The sequence below is a fragment of the Panthera pardus genome, unplaced genomic scaffold (genome assembly GCF_024362965.1).
Source record: "Panthera pardus isolate Hobbes unplaced genomic scaffold, ASM2436296v1 HiC_scaffold_2, whole genome shotgun sequence".
Taxonomy (NCBI): Eukaryota; Metazoa; Chordata; class Mammalia; order Carnivora; family Felidae; genus Panthera; species Panthera pardus.
This window is the reverse complement of record NW_026526765.1, coordinates 133,895,332-133,916,524: the sequence shown is the minus strand read 5'-3', so window position 1 is coordinate 133,916,524 and position 21,193 is coordinate 133,895,332. Positions and strand designations below refer to the sequence as shown.

At 38.0% G+C, this 21,193-nt stretch overlaps 1 protein-coding gene across 1 annotated transcript in view; it reads left to right on the top strand.

Annotated features, from left to right (window-relative positions):
• Positions 1-21,193, top strand: part of MEGF10 (multiple EGF like domains 10) — a 182,162-nt gene that overhangs the window by 67,898 nt on the left and 93,071 nt on the right. The window contains exon 5 of the mRNA XM_019422125.2: positions 20,768-20,860. Within this exon, the coding sequence (XP_019277670.2) occupies positions 20,768-20,860 (93 nt within the window). The remainder of the gene's footprint in view (positions 1-20,767; positions 20,861-21,193) is intronic.

Here is a 21,193-nt window from a genome sequence, read left to right as displayed (position 1 = left end):
GTCTGGTGAAGGCTCTGGAAATGGTTGGGTAAAGGTGTGTCTAAAATTTATTTGGCCATGAAATTCCACCCCCACCCCCACCCTTTCCAACCCCAAGAACATGATAGAACTGGTAGTACTCAGACTCTACTTATTTGAGGAATAATGCTTTAAGGGATCCAGTTTTCTTTTCTATAACTCTAGACTGGTAACTGTAATTGTCTAACTTTATCAGAGACTCTTTGGAGCTTGAATTTCTTGAGTTTTCTACCCAGGTTTATTGGGATATAATTGACATATAACATGTAAGGTGTACAACATGATAATTTGACACACTTACATATATTGCAAAATGATTACAAGAAGGTTAGTTAACACTTCCGTCATCTTTCATGACTACTGTTTCTTGTTTGTGATGAGAACATTGAAGACGTACTCTTCTTAGTAAATAATTTGTATATAATACAGTATTATTAACTATAGTTGACATGCTGTACATTAGAGTCCCAGAACTTATTCATCTTGTTACTACAAGCTTGTACCCTTTGACAAACTTCTCCCCATTTCCTCTACCTTTCCAGCCCTGGGGCCACTGTTCTACTCTGTTTCTATGAGTTTAGCTTTTTCAGATTCTGCAAAGAATAACATCATATGGTATTTCTCTTTCTGACTCATCACTTAGGATAATGCCCTCAGGACCATCTATGTTGTCACAGATGGCAAGATTTCCTTCTTTATTGTGGATGGATAACATTCTTCTGTATGTATATACCACATTTTCTTTGTCCATTCATCAGCCAAAGGACATGTATGTTGTTTCCCTATCTTAGCTATTATGAATACTGCTGCAGTGAACACGGGAGGGCAGATATTCCTTTGAGACCTGATTTCATTTCATTTGGATATGTACCCAGAAGTGGGATTGCTGGATCATATGGAAGTTCTATTTTTGATCTTTTGAGGAGCTTCCATACTGTTTTCCATAGTGTCTGTATCAACATACACTCCCACCAACAGTGCCCAAGTGTTGGGCACTTCTCTCTGTTCTCACCAACACTTCTCCCTTGTCTTCTGATGAGTGCCATCCTAGCAGGTGTGAGGGGATATGTATATGACTCTTTTGGAAAAAATGTCTATTCAGGTTCTCTTTTTTAATTGGATTGTTTGGTTTTTACTATTGAGTTGTATGAGTGCTTATATATTTTGGATATTAACCCCTTATCAGACATGAAATTTGCAAATATTTTCTTCCATCCTGTAGGTTGACTTTTCACTCTGTCAATTGTTTCTTTTGCTGTGCAGAGTCTTTTTAGTTTGATGTAACCCCATTTACTTATTTTTACTGTCATTGCTTGTGCTTTCGGTGTCCTATCAAAAAAAAAAAAAAAAATCATGGCCAAGACCAATGTAAAGCACTTTCCCCCTATGCTTTCTTCTAGGAGTTTTATGGTGTCAGGTTTTATATTTTAAAATGTTTTTAATGTTATTTATTTTTGAGAGAGAGCAAGTGAGTGGATGAGGGGCAGGGAGAGATGGAAACAGAAAATCCGAAGCAGGCTTTGTGCTGTCAGCACAAAGCCCGACATGGGGCTTGAACCCATGAACCGTGAGATCATGACCTGAACCAAGTCAGATGCTCAACCACCTGGGCCACCCAGGCACCCCAGGTTTTATATTTAAGTCTTTAATCCATTTTGAGGTTATTTTTTTTAGTGTAAGAGAGGGGTCCAATTTCATTCTTCTGTATGTGATTATCCAGTTTCCTTAGTACCATTTATTGAAGAGACTATCCTTTCCCCATTGAGAATTCTTGGTTCTCTCATCAAATATTGTTGGCCATCTATGCCAGGACTTATTTATGAGCTTTCAATTCTGTTCCTATGGTCCATATGCCAGTGCCAGGCTGTTTGGTTATAGTAGCTGTGTAATATAGTTTGGAATCAAGAAGCACGATGCCTCCAGGTTTGTTTTTTTCTCTTAAGATTGCATTGGCTATTCAGTGTTTTGTGGGTTTTTGTTTGGCTGTTTTGTTTGTTTTTAAGTAGATGTCACACACAGTGCACAGCCCAATGTGGGGCTTGAAGTTGTGACCCTGAGAGTAAGATCTGAGCTGAGATCAAGAGTCGGTCGCTTAACTGACTGAGCCAACCAGGTGCCCTGTTTTATGGTTTTATAAATAATTTAGGATTGTTGTTTCTATTTCTGTGAAAATGCTATTGGAATGCTGTAGGGATAGGATTGAATAGGCTTTGGGTACTATGAATATTTTAACAATATTAGTACTTCCATCTTTCCCTTTACTGGTGTCTTCTTAAATTTTCTTCATCAAAGTTTTATATTCGGTGTACAAAAGTTTCACTTCCTTGGTTAAATTTATTCTTAAGTATTCTATTATTTTTGATGCTATTGTGAATAGAACTGTTTTGTTTATGTCTTTTTCAGATATTTCATCATTACCATGTAAAACTGAAACCGATTTCTTTATGTTGATTTTGTATCCTGTAACTTTACCAAATTTGTTGATTAGTTCTAACTGGTTTTGGTGGAGTCTTTAGAATTTTCTCTCTATAAGATAATATTATCGACAAACAGAGACAATTTTATTTCTTCCCTTCCAGTACCAATGCTTTTATTTCCTTTCCTTACCAGATTGCTCTGGATGGGACTTCCAGGACTAAGTTGAATGAAAGTAGTGAAAGTGGACATTGTTGTCTTGTTCCTGATCTTAGAGGAAGAGCTTTCACTTTTTACCACTGAGTATGATGTTAGCTGTAGGCATGTCATATATGCCTTTATTACATTGACCTACGTTCCTTACATACCCAATTTGTTGAGAGTTTATATCATGAAAGGATGCGTATTTTGTCAAATGCTCTCTCTACATCTACTGGGATAATGCATCAGCATTATAAAGGCATCAGCGTGCCTTTCGTTGGACTAATGTAATGTAATACGTATTTTTATGTTTAACCATCTTTGCATCTCAAGGATAAATCCCCCTTGCACAGTGTGTATGATCCTTTTAATGTGTTGCTGAGTCTTCTTTGCTAATATTTTGCTGAGAACTTTTGCTTCTGTATTCATCAAGGATATTGACCTATAATTTACTTGTCTTATAGTGTCCTTATCTGGTTTTGATATCAAGATAACGCTGGCTTTGTAAAATGAGTTTTGGAGTGTTTTCTTCAGTTTTGGAGAAGAGTTTGAGAAAAATTGGCATGAATTATTCTTTAAATGTCTGGTACATTCACCAGGGCAACCTTCTGGTCCTGGACTTTTCTTTGTGGTAAAGTTTTCTGTTGCCTTACCATAATTGGTTTGTTGAGCTTTTCTGTTTCTTTATGATTCACTCTTGGTAGGTTTTATGTATACATTTCTTCTAAGTTCTCCAATTGGTTGATCTTTAATTGTTCATAGTATTGTCTTAAAATCTTTTTTATTTTAGTGTTACCAGTTGTAACATCTCCTCTTTCATTTCTAATTTTATTTACTTTTCAATAGGTAGTCTAGCTAAAGATTTGTCAATTTTGATAATCTTTTCAAAAAACCAGCTCTCAGTCTATTGTTTTTTGATTTCTATTTCTTTTATTTATGTTTTGATATTTGTCATTTCCTTCCTTGTGTTAACTTTGGGCTTAGTTGGCTCTTTTTTTTTTTTTTTTTCTTTTCTGATTCCTTGATATGTAGGAACCTTCCTCTTGTTTTCTGAGATCTTCTATTAATGAAGAATATTACTATGAACTTCCCTATTAGAACACCTTTTGCTGTATCCCATAAGCTTTCGTATGTTGTGTTTCCTTTTTTGTTTGTTTCAATAAATTTTAGTTTTTTTATTTCATTGACCCATTGGTCGTTTAGAAGTACGTTGTTATATTTCCACATAACTGTGAATTTTCTACTTTTCCTCTTGTTAGTGATTTCTAGTTTCAACCAATTGTGGTTGGAAAAGATGTTTGATATGATTCCAGTCTTCTTAACTTTGCTAAGACTTGTTTTGTAATCTATCATGTGATATCCTGAGGAATGTTCCTTATGCAGTTGAGAAGAACAAGTATTCTGCTGCTTTTGGGTCAAATATTTCTTATATGTCTAAAGTAAAGTTCAAGTCCAACATTTCCTTATTGGTTTTTAGAGTGTGAATGATTTATCCATTGTTTAAAGTAGGGTTTTGAAGTCCTCTACTATTAATATATTATGGTCTATTTTTCCCTTCAGATCTGTTGGTATATGATTAATATATTTAAGTGCTCCAAGTTGTTATATCATTTTGATGAATTGACCCCTTTAACATTATATGGTGATCTTCCTTCTCTCTTATTACCATTTTTGGCTTACAGTCTATTTTCTCAGATACAAGTATGGGTAGGTATCCCTGTTTTCTTTTGGTTTCCGCTTGGCAAGAATATCTTTTTTCATCCTTTCACTTTGAGTTTCTATGTATGCTTAAAGCTGAAGTGAGTCTGTTCTGAGCAGCATATAGTTTGATCTCCCTTCTCCTCCTCCTCCACCACCTCCTCCTTCTTCTTCTTCTTCTTCTTCTTCTTCTTCTTCTTCTTCTTCTTCTTCTTCATCAATCCAACTATATTCTACCTTTTGATTGGAGAATTTATCCATTTACATTTAGAGTACTTTTCGGTAGGTAAGGACTTAATAATGCTGTCTTATTGTTTTCTGATTGGTAGTTTCCTTTTCCCTTTCTCCCTCTCTTTCTGCATTCCTTTGTGAATTGATGTTTTTCTATAGTGGTCATTTGATTCCCTTCTCTTTTGTGTATCTACTGTGGGTTTTTGCTTTGTGATTGCCATGAGGCCTATATCTTTATATAAAGATAGATATAATAATCTATTTTATGTTGATAGAGACTTAACAAAACTCTACTCTTTCTTTCCCCTTCTTTTATGTTTTTGGTTAAAGTTTATTTACTGAGAGTTAGAGAGAAAGAGAGAGAGAGGGAAAGAGCAGGCAAGCGAGCATGTATGAGCAGGGGAGGGGCAGAGAGAGAGAGAGAGAGAGAGAGAGAGAGAGAGAACCCCAAGCAGGATCTGCACTGTCAACACAGACCCCAATGTGGGGCTCAAATTCAAGAACCATGAGATCATGACCTTAGCTGAAGTCAAGAGTTGGACACTTAACTGAATCACCCAGGCACCTCTCCTTCCTTTATGTTTTTATTTCACACTTTATTACCTCTTTTTATATTATGTATTCATTAACAAATTATTGTAGCTTTATATTTTTTAACACTTGTGTCTTTTAACCTTTATATTAAAGAGGTTAACACACCCACCACCATATTACAGTATTAGAGTAAAATTGTGTAAGTGTAAAGTGTATAGCTTGTTATTTTGATACATTTATATATTGTAATATGATTACCAATGTAACGATATTTATCACATTATATAATTATAGTACAATATTATTTTCTGTATTAATTGTAATGTTTGTTCATTAGATCTCAATGACTTATTTATTACTTATTACAAGTTTGTACCTTTTTTTAAGTTTATTTCTTTATTTTGAGAGAGTGAGAGAGAGCATAAGTTGGGTAGGGGCAGAGAGAGAGAGAGAGAATCCTAAGCAGGCCTGTGCTGTCAGAGTAAAGCCTGACATGGGACTGGAACTCACAAACCATGATATCATGACCTGAGCCAAAGTCATATGCTTAACTGACTGAGCCACCCAGACACCCTGCAAATTTGTACCCTTAAACACTGTCACTCCTGTTCCCTGGTAACTACCATTCAGTTCTATTTTTTTTATGGTTTAGCTTTAATAGATTCTACATATGAGTGATATCATATGCTACTTGTCTTTGTCTTTCTGACTTACTTAACATAATGTGCCCAAGGTCCATCTGTGTTGTTGCAAATGGGAGAATATCTTCCTTCTTTGTGGCTAAATAATAGTCCATTGTGTATATGTACCACGTCTGTTTTATTCATTCATCCAAATGTTGATGGGCATTTGGTTTGTTTCCGTATCTCGTCTGTTGTGAATAATGTCGCATTAAATGTGGGAGTGCGTATATTTTATCAAAATCTTGTTTATATTATTCTAAATGTGACTGTATACTTACATTTACCAGTGTGTTGTACATTTTCATATTTTTCATGCTACTAAATAGCATCCTTTTACTTCAGCTTAAAGATCTCCTTTTAGCATTTCTAAATGCTCCCTCATCTTTTGTTTGTCTGGAAAAGTCTTTAAGTCTCCTTCATTTTGAAGGACAACTCTGCTGGAGAGAGTATTCTTGGCTGGCAGGTTATTTTTCTTTCAGAACTTCGGATAGATCATTCCAATCTCTCCTGACCCATAAGGTTTCAGATGAGAAATCCACTGATAGTCTTATGAAGGTTTCCTTGTAAATTACAAGCTTCTTCTTTCTCATTGTTTTTAAGCTTCTCTCTTTGTTTTTGATTTTTGACATTTTTATGATAATGTGTCTTGGAGAAGATACCTTTGAGTTTGTTTGATGACTAATGAGGCTTATGATCTCCAGTATCCAAATCTCTCCTCAGATTTGGGATATTCTCAGCCATTATTTCTTTAAGTAAGCTTTCTGCCTCTTTCTCCCTCTCTTTTCTTTTAGGGATTCCAATAATTAGCAAATTGCTTCTTTAATGGTATCCTATAGAACAGGTAGTCTTTCTTCACCTTTTTTTTTTTTTTTTCATTTCTTTTGTCTTTGTTCTCCTCTGGCTTAAAAATGTAAAAAATATCTGTTTTCTATTTCACAGATTATTTTCTTCTGCCTGATCTATTCTTCTCTTGATGCCCTCTTACATTTTTTATTCGATTCTTTGTTTTCTTCAGATTGAGAATTTCTATTGGGTTCTTTTTAGTTATTTTTTGTTAAACTTCTAATTTTCTTTGTGTATTGTTTTCCTAATCTTATTGAATTATTCTTCTTTTTTCTTGTAGTGGACTGGGCTTCCTTAACAGATATTTTGAATTCTTTATTGAGTAAATCACAGCTTTCCATGTCTTTGAGGTTGGTTATTGGCATATTCATGTGTTCCTTTGGTGGTGTCATGTTTTCCTGGTATTTAATGTTCCTTGAAGTCTTTTGTTCCTGTTATCTTCACATTTGTATTGGCACTCATCTTCTCCAGTCTTTACTAACTGCTTTAGAAGAGCAACATGTTCTTTCAGCTCTGCTAGGGATTCTGAGGCTTTCTCAGAACCTGTATCGATTTGGGCTGCTTCTCTCTTCTTGCTCCCTCTTGTGGCAGAATTGTGAAACTTGTATGCCTTCTAATCTGGAACACAACAGGTCAGGAGCTGACAGCCTCTCCTTTGCTTTCCCAAGGGCAGAGCAAAAGCTCAAGTTAATAGTCTCTCCTTGGTCCACAGATTTGGGCTGGCTTTATGCACATTTTCACTAGCCATCTCGCAAGGCTCATTCTTACCACTGTTGGGAACATGCACAGAGAGGTGGACACAGAGTTTGTGGGGGGGTAGTTTGAGGTGCATGGAGTGTTGGGAGCGTTCTTGGGCCAGTGGGGTGAATCCACAGGCTAGGAATTCCCAGTGGCTCATGGGTGGGCTTCTTGTTGGACTCTGAAACACAGATAGTAGGATCCACGTTCCTTTAATGCCCTCCAAGATACTTATCTGCTGCTCTCCCAGCCTCTTCCCTCTCCCTAGTCATGTGGTTCACAACTCTATATTCTCGATGTGTCAAGGAGAGAAATGGGGCTCTTTGACAAAGTTCTATACAGTTGGGGGAGCTATGTGCTCACTCACACACTCTCACTTTTCCTGGCATGAGAAATCACAGGCTAAGAAGGGCTCTGTTGGTACTGAGGTGCACTGCCCTGGGGGAGGGGTGATGAGTAAAGTCTAACTTTTCCTCTTATCCTCTCCATTGTGCCCACAGTTGTTTGTTTGTTTGTTTGTTTGTTTGTTTATTTATTTATTTATTTATTTATTTATTTATTTATTTGCTCCAGTGATGTCCTGGAGCTTCCTTATTGGAAATCTGATCTTCCACAAAGGCTCTATCATCCCTGGGTGATTGTTTAAGACAGTGTTCTCCAGGGACTCCTGGACCATGGCCAAGATGGACTGGAGACAGTTAATGGGCCACTTCAGGGTCCATAGCTAGGGCTGAGGTCTGTATGTTCTATTATCTGATGCTTGGGTAGGCAAGACTCCTTTCGAGTCCTTTGAAGTATGGTGCTGAATTCCACAGCTCCCATGAAGGCATTTTTGTCCATGGATGGATGCCAAATTGTTGCTGAGGGGCAGTGCTGTGATGGATGTCTTTTTCAGGAATATTGCTAATGTCACTCCTCCTTAATTTCCTTTAAGGGTAAGGATGATATCTGTTTTAACAACTCCAGAAAGGGCAATATTTAATTGAGTCATGATGGGATATAGCAGACATTCTTCCCTTCACAATGGCATAGAAAATGTACCTATTTCCTGGCTTCATCAACTGGGCCAGCATTGCTGGGGCCTCCCCTCCAAGCTTTGAGCCATATTGACAGAGGTATTTCATGGTCAACAGTTGTTCACCAAACATAGAGGCATCGGTGAGTATGCATATGAAGCTGATCTTGATATTAAATTCAAAACAGCTATATACATGATAGATTTGATTCAAGGGCAAAAAACGAAAACTAAGAAAAAGGGACAGTTAAGTTTAAAATGCCATCTGTTAAAGAACTTAAAAGCTGTTTATTCTGAACAGCTGCAGTCCATCACTGATCTGCAGTCCAATAGTCTAGGCCAGAGGTGGCAGACTAGCGGGCTGGATGATTTGGTGTATAATCATGTTTTGTTTGGTACACAGAATGTTTTCCTTTTTTTGTTTGTTTTAAGATTACTTATTTATTTTGAGAGAAAGAAAGAGCACTGGCATGTGAGCATGAGCGTGAGTTGGGGAGGGGCAGAGAGAGAGGAAGAGAGAGAATCCCAAGCAGGCTCCACACTGACAGAGCTGGTTCGATCTCATGGCTGTGAGATCATGACCTGAGCTGAAAACAAGAGCCAGATGCTTAACTGAGCCACCCAGGCACCCTGAGTGTCTTACATTTAAAAAAAAAAAATTGAACATGAAACTTGGGACTTTCCTCTTCTGTGGAGAAACCAGGCAATTGACAGCATTGGCTTGGTGGCAGAAGGCTAGAGACACTGAAGGGGAATTACCCCTTTATTTATTTTTAATTGGGATATAATTAACATATAACACTATATTAGTTCCTGGTGTACAACACCATGATTCAACATATGTATGTGTTGCAAAATGATCTCCAAAGCAAAGTAAGTCTAGTTAACATCCGTCACCACACGTGCTTGTTTCAACAGCACATATACTAAAACATCCATCATCACACATAGTTGTAAAATATTTTTTTTCTTGGGATGAGAACTTCTAAGATCTACTCTTACCAACGTTCAAATAGGCAATACAGTATTATTAATATAGCCACTTAATTATTTTATAATAGGAAGTTTGTTCCTTTTGACTCCCTGGAGCTGCACCTTTTAATTTTTTTTTTAATGTTTATTTATTTTTGAGAGACAGTAAGAGAGAGTGTGAATGGGGGAGGGGCAGAGAGAGAGGGAGACACAGAATCCGAAGCAGGCTCCAGGCTCCGAGCTGTCAGCACAGAGCCCGACGTGGGGCTTGTACCCATGAGCCATGAGATCATGGCCTGAACCGAAGTCTGATGCTTAACCAACTGAGTCACCCAGATGCCCCTAGAGCTGCCCCTTTTAGATGAGTAAGTGCTCCCTGAGTTTTCTCAGGCCTCACCTGAACTTCTCACTCTGCTCATTGATCCCACTTGGTTCCTAGAGGCGTTTGAGCTTGTGTTCCCCGGTTTCCATGGGGCATTCTATTAGCAAAAGTCCAGCTGCCCGTTTTCTCTCAGACCCTTGATCCTCCTCTCTTTGAAGAAGTTCTACCACTTAATTTGTATATTGGGCTTAAGTCTTCAATACTGAAAGGCAAATAACTCTGATGAGGAAATAATCTTAGCTGCTATTATTAGTCATTGACCTTTCACTATGAGGACTCCATTCATCGTCAAGCTAATGGAGACAGGCCTGTAGAAAGAACATAAGGGCACCAGAGTCCAAAAGGAAGTGTCCAGGGACCAGCGAGGAGGAAGCAGGGGTGAGGACACTGAATGGGAAAAGCATAGCTCTGACACCCATTACCCTCTCAACTTTCCCTAGAGCTGGCCTTTGTTATTAACATGTGATTCAGATGTATTGGTTAACCAGAAGCAAAGTGTCTGGGAACAAGTGTCATTGAGATGAAATAGGGTGGACCGGGGGAAATGCCATGTGGTGGAAAACATGCTTGGGGAAAGAGTATTTGTGAAAGAATTCCAGGGCTCCATAGAGAGTGGTCGAACCACGAGGAATGCCTTTCTAAAAACAGGGGAGCCTGGTATGGCACTTCCTGTAGAATCATCATACTTTCCTCACAGACATAAACATGACAAGACCAGGAGGGAGATGATTTATCACACACGAAGGTGCCTTCCTTCTGGTTTCTTCTCTACACTGTGTGCTGGTGATTTTGAAATTCTGCTCAAATGGAATCAGTTTAGAGTTGTCTCATCACCCTGGTTGTAGGCTGAGTTGTTACAGATTCGTGCTTTGGAAAATTAGAGTTTATTCCAGCGCTTATTAACTTTTTGAAACTATGGTCCGTTAGGATCATGTTACTTATATGACTTAAATCTAATTTAACCTAAAGAGACAATGGCAGAATCGTGGCCAAAATAGATAATGCCTGTATATGTGTGGAATTAAGCTAAAAACTCTTCCCATTTTTAAATAAATGAATAGGATTATGCGCTCTACAGATGGTATTTCAGTCCCTTGTGTAGGATTCATTACAGGAGTTCATTTCTACACAAACTTTTTTTTTTTCTAAGTAATTCACATTGTAGAGGAAAATTTTAGTAGAATATTGCATGTGAGATTTTAATATGAGCATTTCCCCAAATAAATATTTCTTGGAAGCTTCTAAAGCCAGTACCTTCCTAAGTATTTACGGAGCCCATCCATCAATGACCATAGATTCTTACCGAAATTGTAATGTGTGCACAGCATTTTAATGTTACTTGAGAGTTTTTAAATCTTCCCTCCTGAATAGAGATAAGTCTCTTTGTCCTTCTTTGGAAGTTCTCCTCACACTCTGGATTGTTTTTTTAACAGCTTTACTGAGGTAAAATTGACAAAAAATAACTGTACAAATTTAAGTGTACCACTTGATAGTTATTGGTATGCATTTCATGTATATAACCATGAAACCATCCATATCAGTCCTGATAGTGAACTTACTCATCACATCCAAACATTTCCTCACATGCCTTTGTATTCCTTCCATCCACTCCTACCTGCTCCCCACTTATTCAGGTACCCACTGATCTGCTTTCTGTCCCTCTTGATTAGTTTGTATTTTCTAGACATTTATATAAATGGAATCATATAGTATGTTCTGTTTTATGCCTAATCTCTTTCACTCAGCGTAATCATATTGGCATTCATCCATATTGTTGTACCATTAACTCATTCCATTTTACTGAGTAGTGTTCTATTACATGGATATACCACCATTTATTTATCCTTTCATGTGTTTGTGGACCATTTTGGGCAATTACAAATCAAGCTGCTCTGAGAACTCATGTACAAGTTCTTCCTCATACACTACATTCAGAGATGCTTTATTTATAAGAGGTGAACCCTGCAAACAATCCAAACACCCATAAACACGTTAAGAAATTGCCACACTTTGCCAAAGTGGTTGTCCGTTTTACATTCTCACTAGCACTGTAGGAGAGTTGTAGCCTCTCCACATCTATGCCATCCCTTCGTAGAGTCTTCCTCATTTCAGTCATTTGAACAGTTATGCGGTATTATCTTGTTATTTTAATTTGCACTGTTCTGGTGATTAACGATAATGAGCATCTTTTCATGAACTTATTTGCCATTAGTACATCTTTGCTAAAGTGTTCATATCTTTTGCCTATTTATTTATTTATTTATTTATTTATTTGTAATTACACTGATTGTTTTCTTACTACTCTTTATATATTCTGGATGCAACTTCTTTATCAGATAATATTTAAAAAAATATTAGTTTCATTCTGTGACTTGTCTTTTCATTCTCCGACTTGTCTTTTCATTCTCCTTATGTTTTTTTGAAGAGCAAAAAGTTTTAATTTTGTTGGACAAAGTGATTCATTTACTCTTTTACATTTTGTGTTTTTGGTGCTGTATCTAAGGAATCTTTGCCCACCTCAAGATCACAAAGGTTTTATCTTCTGTTTTCTTCTACAGATTTTAAACTTTAAGGTTTTACATTTAGGTCTAGGATTCATTTTGAGTTAATTTTTGTATTTGGTGTGCAATTACCCACATTTGCTGATGTGCATATGGATATTCCAATTTTCTATCACTGTTTCTTTCTTCACTGAATTGCCTTTGTGGCTCTGTAAAAAGATAATTGTGCATATATGTGTAAATTAATTTCTGGAGTGTCTTTTCCTTTCCACTGATCTGTTTGTCTATATTTACACCAATGTCACATGTATTTATAAGCATCATAAGTCTTTAAATTAAGTAGTATTTGTATTTCTTTTTAAAGTTGTTTTGGCCCATGAAGATAAATCTTAAAAGCAGCTTGTCAATATTTACAAGAAAAGCTGCTTGGGATATTGATTAGTATTGTATTGAATCTATGTCTATGTATAGATCTCTTTGGGGAGAATTGATATGTTAACAATATTGAATCACCGGAGTTATAAACAAGGTCTGTCTCTGTTTGGAGACGGCATGTATGTTCTGCTGCTGTGAATTCTGTAAGTGTCAAATAGGTCAGATTGACTAATTCAGTTCTCTACTTTCTCTCAGCAGTGTTGTTAATTCTTAGTGTACACGTTTTTCACATTTTTGGTTAGAGTTGCCCTTTTCGATGCTATTGTAGATGGCTTTTAAAATTTCAATTTCTGATTGTTCATTGCTAGTGTATAGAAGTATATTTTTTGTACAATTTTGTATATGTAACTTCCTTAAACTCATTATTTTTAGTGGCTTTTTTCATAGATTCCATCAGATATTTTACATATAGAGATATATTTATATAATCTGTAAATAAAAGCAGTTTTACTTCTTTCTTCCCAGTCTGGATATCTTTTATTTCCTTTTCACTGCCTTATTATACTTGCTAGAACTTCCAGTGCAATGCTGAATGGAAATTATAAGAGCAAACTTCCTTGTCTTGTTCTTAATCATGCATGTATGGGTGGGAACATTCATTATTTTATTACATTAGTAGTAGGCTTTTCATATTTGCCCTTTATCAGGAAAAGGAAAAGGAAAATCTCCTTTTTGTTCCTGGTTCACAGAAAATTTTTTATCAGAAATGGATACTGGATTTTGCCAAATGCTTTTTCAGCCTTTTTTTGAGATAATAATTTTCTCCTATTATTATTTTTTTTTTTTAATTGAGGAACTCACTCACCTGAAAGATCCCCCAAAAGGGCAATGTATTAGTTAGGAATCGTGTTTGGCTACAATAAATAGATGCCTGAAAAATAGAAACAGGTACATACTAAGGGTTTATTATCTTTATGTAATGAGAAGTCCAGAAGTTGTTGCTTTGTGGCATACATTCATGCACACAATGAATTCAGAGCAAAAGTTTCCACAATTCTCTGGGTCCTTCCTTCAAGTTCTTGATGGTATTTGCAGATTCAACCATTTTGTTCACACACTAGGCATCAGAATGGAGAAAGAGAAGGGGAATTACACTTACCAATTAAGTCTGTCCCCCACACTGTTTTCTTCCTGCACACTTCAATCCAGAAAGAGGGCTGGGAAATGTAGTTTATTGCTGGGTACCTTATTGTCCCTGGTGAGAGTGGGATTCTGTTAATAAGGATGGAAAGAAGGATGGACGTTAGGTATACAGTTAGCAATGTTTGCCAAAGATGCTGCTAGCAAATGCTCTTTGTGCCTGTGCCTAAGGGCCATGAAAGCCCTATTTAGGAATGGAGGGAAAGGAATTTGAGCTAAGTATTTTTTATTACACTGCCTCAATGCAGATTTCTAAGTTCCCCGTGTTCTCTCCCTTTCCATGACTGATCAGCCATCACGGCAGGTCATATATGCACCACTGGTGGCTGGGGAGCAAGAGCTCTGACCCCAAGCAGTGGGTGTGGCAACTTTGGGGATGGGATGGAAGGAGAAGGGAAAAGGCAACAGCTGTTGTTGGCCACTCTTCCCTGCAAGTGTATTATAAAGGTGTTCACTTCCTCTGTTCAGATGTTCTTTCATGAGAACCTCCTTGATTTCACCCCAGTTGCAATTAAACGCTCCCCTCCTGCATTTCCCGCAGTATGTTTTGTGACTGCTTTATTGAGGTATAATTCTTATAGTATTCTTTAAAGTATACAATTCAGTGACCCTTGGTATATTCACAGAGTTGTGCGACTATCACACAATCAATTTTAGAACATCTTCATCACCCCACATTGTCACCAATCCCTCCCAATCTTAGACCACTAATGTACTCTCTGTCTTTGTAGATTTGTCCCTTGGGCATGTCATAGAAATGGAATTCTTGAGTATGCTCTCGCAGTATTTTGCTGATACGGCTGCATTCTGCTCTGTGTCTATGGAGTTTGCGGAGCTTGTATTTGACTTCCTCTGCAGAGTAGGAAGGAGTCCCTCGTCTGCCATCTCTGAATCTACAGTAATGCTAGCAATGTGCCTGTTACATCAGTAAATACTAAATGGGAGGAAAGAGACGTCCTTTCCTTTTTATAAACAAACACAATAGGAGAGGCTGCAGTGTAAATTTGGAAATATGAAAACAAGATTATTCCTGTCTATACCTGAACACTATAGTATCAGTCGGATTTTTGAATGGCTGGATATGACTCCTAGCCACCCAGTTCACCTGCCCTCGTATCTGACCCAGCATAAAACATCTACCATTCTTTTCACTTCTGCTCCCCCCCTCCCCCCCCACTTAAAATCCATCATAAGTTTTGGTTTACTGCGAGCCAGGTACAAGAGTTTAATTCTTCCTTCTACCTTTACCACCAGCTATGAATGTTGAGAAAACCCGTTCCATATTTCTAGTCTTGGCTTCTTCGTCTGAAAAAAATGTGGCGATTATATTTGGGAAAGGGACCTTTAACTCTAATAATATGTGTTCTTTTATAGCAACTCAGAATAAATGAGTGCAGGCAAGATTTTGACCCGTGTTATTAATTCAGAATACCAGAATAAAAGGAATTTCTTTTTTTCTTTTTTTTTTAATGTTTGTTTTTTTTTTTAATTTATTTTTGAGACAGAGAGAGACAGAGCATGAATGGGGGAGGGGCAGAGAGAGAGGGAGACACAGAATCAGAAGCAGGCTCCAGGCTCTGAGCCATCAGCCCAGAGCCCGACGCGGGGCTCAAACTCACGGACCGCGAGATCGTGACCTGAGCTGAAGTCGGACACCTAGCCGACTGAGCCACCCAGGTGCCCCAGAATAAAAGGAATTTCTGTGGAAAGATGAGTTGTCTGGAAGGCTTGCATTCCCATTGGACAGTTATTTTCAAAAGATACTTTGATCATGGAAACATTTTTCAAATTAATTTACACGAATTGATATTATATCCATTAGAACAACAGTAAGCACTGTATTTAGAGTTATAGTTGGTTTATAAAGGAATCTTTAGTCTTCCCACTCTTTTTTTTTTTTTTTTTTTTTAGGTGTAAATCCAAAGTGAAATGTACATGACAGAAGAGAAAACTATTGAGTATCGTTAGTGGCTCTTGGTATTAAAGCCAAGTATTTACACGTGAAAGAAATGAGGTCCGTGGCACTGGTAATGGGATTTAAGTGGATTTAGGATCTAAGGCTGAAATAGGAGCCTAATTAGAGAAGATCTTAAGGTCATCATGTCAGTCCTCACCTGTCCATCAGGCAGACAGACTGTCCACAGCTTTCTCTTCTCATCAGTGTCTCTTGCCTGGCAGCTCTTGAGGGAAAAGATGTCTTGGCTACCCTCAAGACACTGATGCGTCTACAGCAGTGCTTAGTGTGGGCCCAGAGCTTCTACTTACATCCGGTCTCTAAAAAAGACTACTAAAATCTCAGAATATGAAATCCGATGATCTTCTTCAAGGGAGATGGGGAAATTAAATCATATGGGATAGTTCGTCTTTGCTAGCATTTTCCTGATTTGAAAAATAAGAAGAAAGGACATGAAGAGGGAATGAAGAGCCTGTTTTCCATGGATAGCCTGTTTTCCATGGATCACACACATGAAGAGCCTGTTTTCCATGGATAGGAGAGCCACACTTATGATGGGTCTTTAGTACTTATTATTATTATTATTATTATTATTATTTTTTAGGTAACTATTCTTGAAATCTAAGTGATTAAACATTTGTTAAGGGGAACCTCTGTTCCTTTTCTCTTTCTAGGGCACTTTGGGATTTTCCTTTATTTATTTATTTATTTATTTATTTATTTATTTATTTGTGTTTATTTATTTTTGAGAGACAGAGAGAGATCACAGCATGAGCAGGGGAGGGGCAGAGAGAGAAGGAGACACAGAATCCGAAGCAGGCTCCAAGTTCTGAGCTGTCAACACAGAGCCCGATGCGGGGCTCGAACCCACAAACCATGAGATCATGACCTGAGCCGAAGTGGGACGCTTAACCGACTGTGCCACCCAGGTGCCTACTTTGGGATTTTCTACAGGACAAATCGACATCTTTATTCTACTTTATTTCTCACATGCAGTGTTTTAGTTATGGAGGCATAGCCCCCAGAGTGGGTGGCATCCGAAGCTAACTGAGGGAAGATGGGACAGGGGTAGGGATTGAGCTCAGCTGATGTCCTTGGGCAAGGGTCACTGTCAACATATACACCACAGTAAGTGTCCCTGCAATGTGGCAAATTGGGATGTTTGAAAGCACAGAGTTTTATAGTTTACCGTCTTCCCTTCTGATGTCTCCTTTTGCTCCTGCTGGTCCAGCTGTTTCTTGGTGAAGGTTATTATTAGATGTGTAGAGTCCAGAGCTGGTGAGATAAGAGCTTGGAACACAGATGGCACTTGTGTGACAGAATCTAATGCTGTGTGAGGATTCTGCACTGTGGCAGTAGAATTTGTGTTCTTTCCTTCTGGAATCCATACCAACAATACTCCGCATTACTTAGATAATTACTTGACTTGAGGCTTCACTGCTCAGGGGCAATTTCATTGGCTTTAGCTTTAATTAAAAAAAAAATCATTAGGGAAGCAGATTCCCCCTTCCAGTTTCTCATTAATTTACAGATGAATTTGTTTGCTGCTAACTATCTATTGACATTTTGCTCCAGACTTTGGCCAAATGTTAGTTCAAGGCATTTATAAAAATAATCTGGATTTTGACATTACTATCACAGGATTATTGTTTTTATCTGTTGTAGCTGACTGGACTGCTTGGTGTTCATTTCATAAAACACAAAGTTTATCCCATCAGGAATCAAACATGAGAGCATTCATATTCATTACTCAGCGATCTCAAAAATGTGAAACTTGAGGATATGGGCAACCCTTGTTTTCAGCGGCCGCCATATCCAATTTCTGTGTTCTCGGGTAGCTCTTCTTTCATACGAAAGGCGACTAGGATCTGATCTCTACAACTTCTTAGATGTGCGAACGGCATTTTGAATAGTTTCAGTATCTTGAGTAAGGAGAAATTGGTAAATCGGGGTAGGAAGACTTAGGTTTGCAACATGCCGCAGACAGAGATGGCCTGAGTGCGTAAGACGAGTGAGATAAGGCACTGTCATATTTACGTATTACAGTGGGTGCCAGTGCTCTGGGTGAGGTGGGAGTGTCCTGTGGCTGTGTGCACAGGCTGCCACATAACATGGTGTGATCCAGCATCCAGCGCATGTCCTCTGTGCAGTTAGACTGAGCCTTTTGTGGCATTGAATCGACCCTTGCATAATCCAGGTATGGTGGTTTGCTGGCTTGTGTGTGCAAATCTACATTTTAGAGAACAGTGCAGAGCCATGACCTTACAAATGAATGGCACATCTGCAATACCAAACACATGCATAGAGATGGCAGGAGATGCTGAACCCTGAGGTTGGCACGTACTGACTTAACCTGGCAGCATGAGGCAACATATTAGAGAGCCGGTGTATTCATATGTTACAGGCTGATATTGCTTTTAATTACAGCGAAATATGTGATTGTCTGAATCAAGTATTGGGGAAGTTGCTGAGCATCTCCTTGCAATGCTAGTGTTAATATCTCTACACCGGCCCAACGTCCCAAGCTCACTTGACGTGGCGTCCCTCACCACATGGCCTTCTGGTGAAGGAAGTGAGTCTTTAGTTCTTCAAGTTGATGGTCACTTTATTCCCTTGTGGTGTCCTGTACCTGGTGGTTTGTTGTGATAATTCTATATGTTTCTTACAATATTCCCAGCTAATTCTCAGAATAAAGTCCTAACAACTGACTTTGATTTTGAAGGTCTACATCTTTTTCTTTTTTTGATTTAACTTTATTTTTTATTTTTTAAAATTTACATCCAAATTAGTATATAGTGAAGCAATGATTTCAGTAGATTCCTTAGTGGCCCTTACCCATTTAGCCCATCCCCCCTCCCACAACCCCTCCAGCAACCCTCAGTTTGTTCTCCATATTTATGAGTCTCTTCTGTTTTGTCCCCCTCCCTGTTTTTATATTATTTTTGTTTCCCTTCCCTTATGCTCATCTGTTTTGTGTCTTAAAGTCCTCATATGAATGAAGTCATATGATTTTTGTCTTTCTCTGACTAATTTCGTTAGCATAATACCCTCCAGTTCCATCCGCATAGTTGCAAAGGGCAAGATTTCATTCTTTTTGATTGGCGAGTAATACTCCATTGTGTATGTGTGTGTATATATATATATATATATATATATATATATACACCACATTTTCTTTATCCATTCATCTGTTGATGGACATTTGGGGTCTTTCCATACTTTGGCTATTGTGGATAGTGCTGCTATAAACCTGGGGGTGCATGTGTCCCTTCCAAACAGCACACCTGTATCCCGTGGATAAATGCCTAGTAGTGCAATTGCTGGGTTGCAGGGTAGTTCTATTTTTAATTTTTTGAGGAACCTCCATACTGTTTTCCAGAGCGGCTGCACAAGTTTGCATTCCCACCAGCAATGCAAAAGAGATCCTCTTTCCCCGCATCCTCGCCAACATCTGTTGTTGCCTGAGTTGTTAATGTTAGCCATTCTGACAGGTGTAAGGTGGTATCTCATTGTGGTTTTGATTTATATTTCCCTGATAATGAGTGATGTTGAGCATTTTTTCATGGAAGGTCTACATCTTCTAAAGCTACTGCTCTGAACATTGCACCCAAACAGATCTTCTCACTTTCATTTGATTTCTTTCTAGCCCCCCTTGTTTTTTGCTTTTTCTTCATCTAAAATGCCTTCCCCTAGATCTCTGCATGTCTAAATTCTTTTTGATAAAAATAATAGGAGTGGTTATCATTTTTTGGTCCAGAAACTGTATATAAAATATATACACATATATATACATATGTAAATATATACTATGTATATCAGTGTATATACAGTATATATACAAATGTAAACTATACACATAATTGTGCCTAAATCACATGAAAAATATTTAATGATGTGGGAAGATTTTTACCTTTATATTAATGGAAAGGAAAATTGAAAAATATTAAGATTCTTTTTTTTTCTTTGAGGAGAAAAATATATAGGGAAAATTTCCTGAGTGTCTCCATACGTAGAAATGTTACCAGTTGATGGAACCATAGGTAGGTTTACTTTGCTTATTGGTTTAAAATATGTTTTACTTTTGTAATAAGACGTGAGTTAATAAAACTTATCTGTAAAGCATAGGATACCTTATTCCATCCCATCCTTACATAAAATTTTGGAATATCTGAACCCCAAACTACACCGTATTTTTCTCACAATTTACTCGTATATCCAGCCATTCTAAAGGGTGTTTAATCAAAGTGAGTGGCGCTAACATTGAAGGTAATGCTTATGTTTGGCACAGAATATATTTGATGTTCCTTTCTACCAGGCTACAGACCTTTGCTTTGGAAATGTCAGTCTACCTGTCCGCTCATGTTTGCGGTGATAACCCTTACTTCCACGGGTCAGGCCACACCTAAGACATTTACTAATGAAACAGAAATGGAGATTTACTAATCCCTGAAGACCTCAGTGACATTTTTTGAATATTTTTGTTAATAGGAAAAGGGCATCTTGTTCTGCTGTGTCATAGTTGGGAGTAACGTGCACCCAAAGAAATTTGACTTTGCTTTCCAGGGAAGGTATTATGGAAAGGGAATACCCTGGGGTCTGCTCTGTCGCTCTGGAGTCCCACTATCTCCCTTTGGGGCTTTTTTCCTGAACCCATATGTATGCTTCTCCTGAAACAAAGAGGATATATTCGGTAGTCACTGATAATTTTTTTAAAAATGTGGGTGAGGCAGTTTTTCTTGCAACTCCTTTCCTAATTTAGCATGACGTAGAATGAAATCGTAGAAATGAAGGAATTTACTTGGAGATCTCACAATCAGAAGGGGAATTGTTTGGTTGCACAGCGGACCCTGACAGGGCCAAGGAATGGATTGAAGGAAATTGTCAAGCATGCATGTTGTTTTTAAGTGATACTTGAGACTGGGATGTGAAACAGCTGTGTTGTTGGGTTTTTTTTTTTTTTTCTTCTTGTGCCAACTTTCCTTATTTGATTGATTTTCTCTCTGACAGCCCACTGTGCTGATAAATGTGTCCACGGTCGCTGCATTGCTCCGAACACCTGTCAGTGTGAGCCTGGCTGGGGTGGGACCAACTGCTCTAGTGGTAAGTTTCCACCTGTTCTTGTCCATCTCAGAGTGTTTTTGCTGCATGGGCCGCCCTGTCTGCAGCTTATCCTGAACCATGGGTTTCCCTCTTGTTGCCTATGCAGAGTATGGTGTGGGTTCCAGTCCAACTCATGAAGACAGTTTCTTGTACATCAGTGTATATATTATGTTCAGAACTGTTGTCAATTGAGGATAAAGAAAGGTCCTTAGAAAGATATCAATAGTCCGATGCTGGTACTTCTGTAAATATCAATATGTGTTCCAGAATTTAGGCTCCTTGGTTCAGGAAAGCTGTTGTGGTAACATAACTGTTATGTCCTAACTGCTCTTT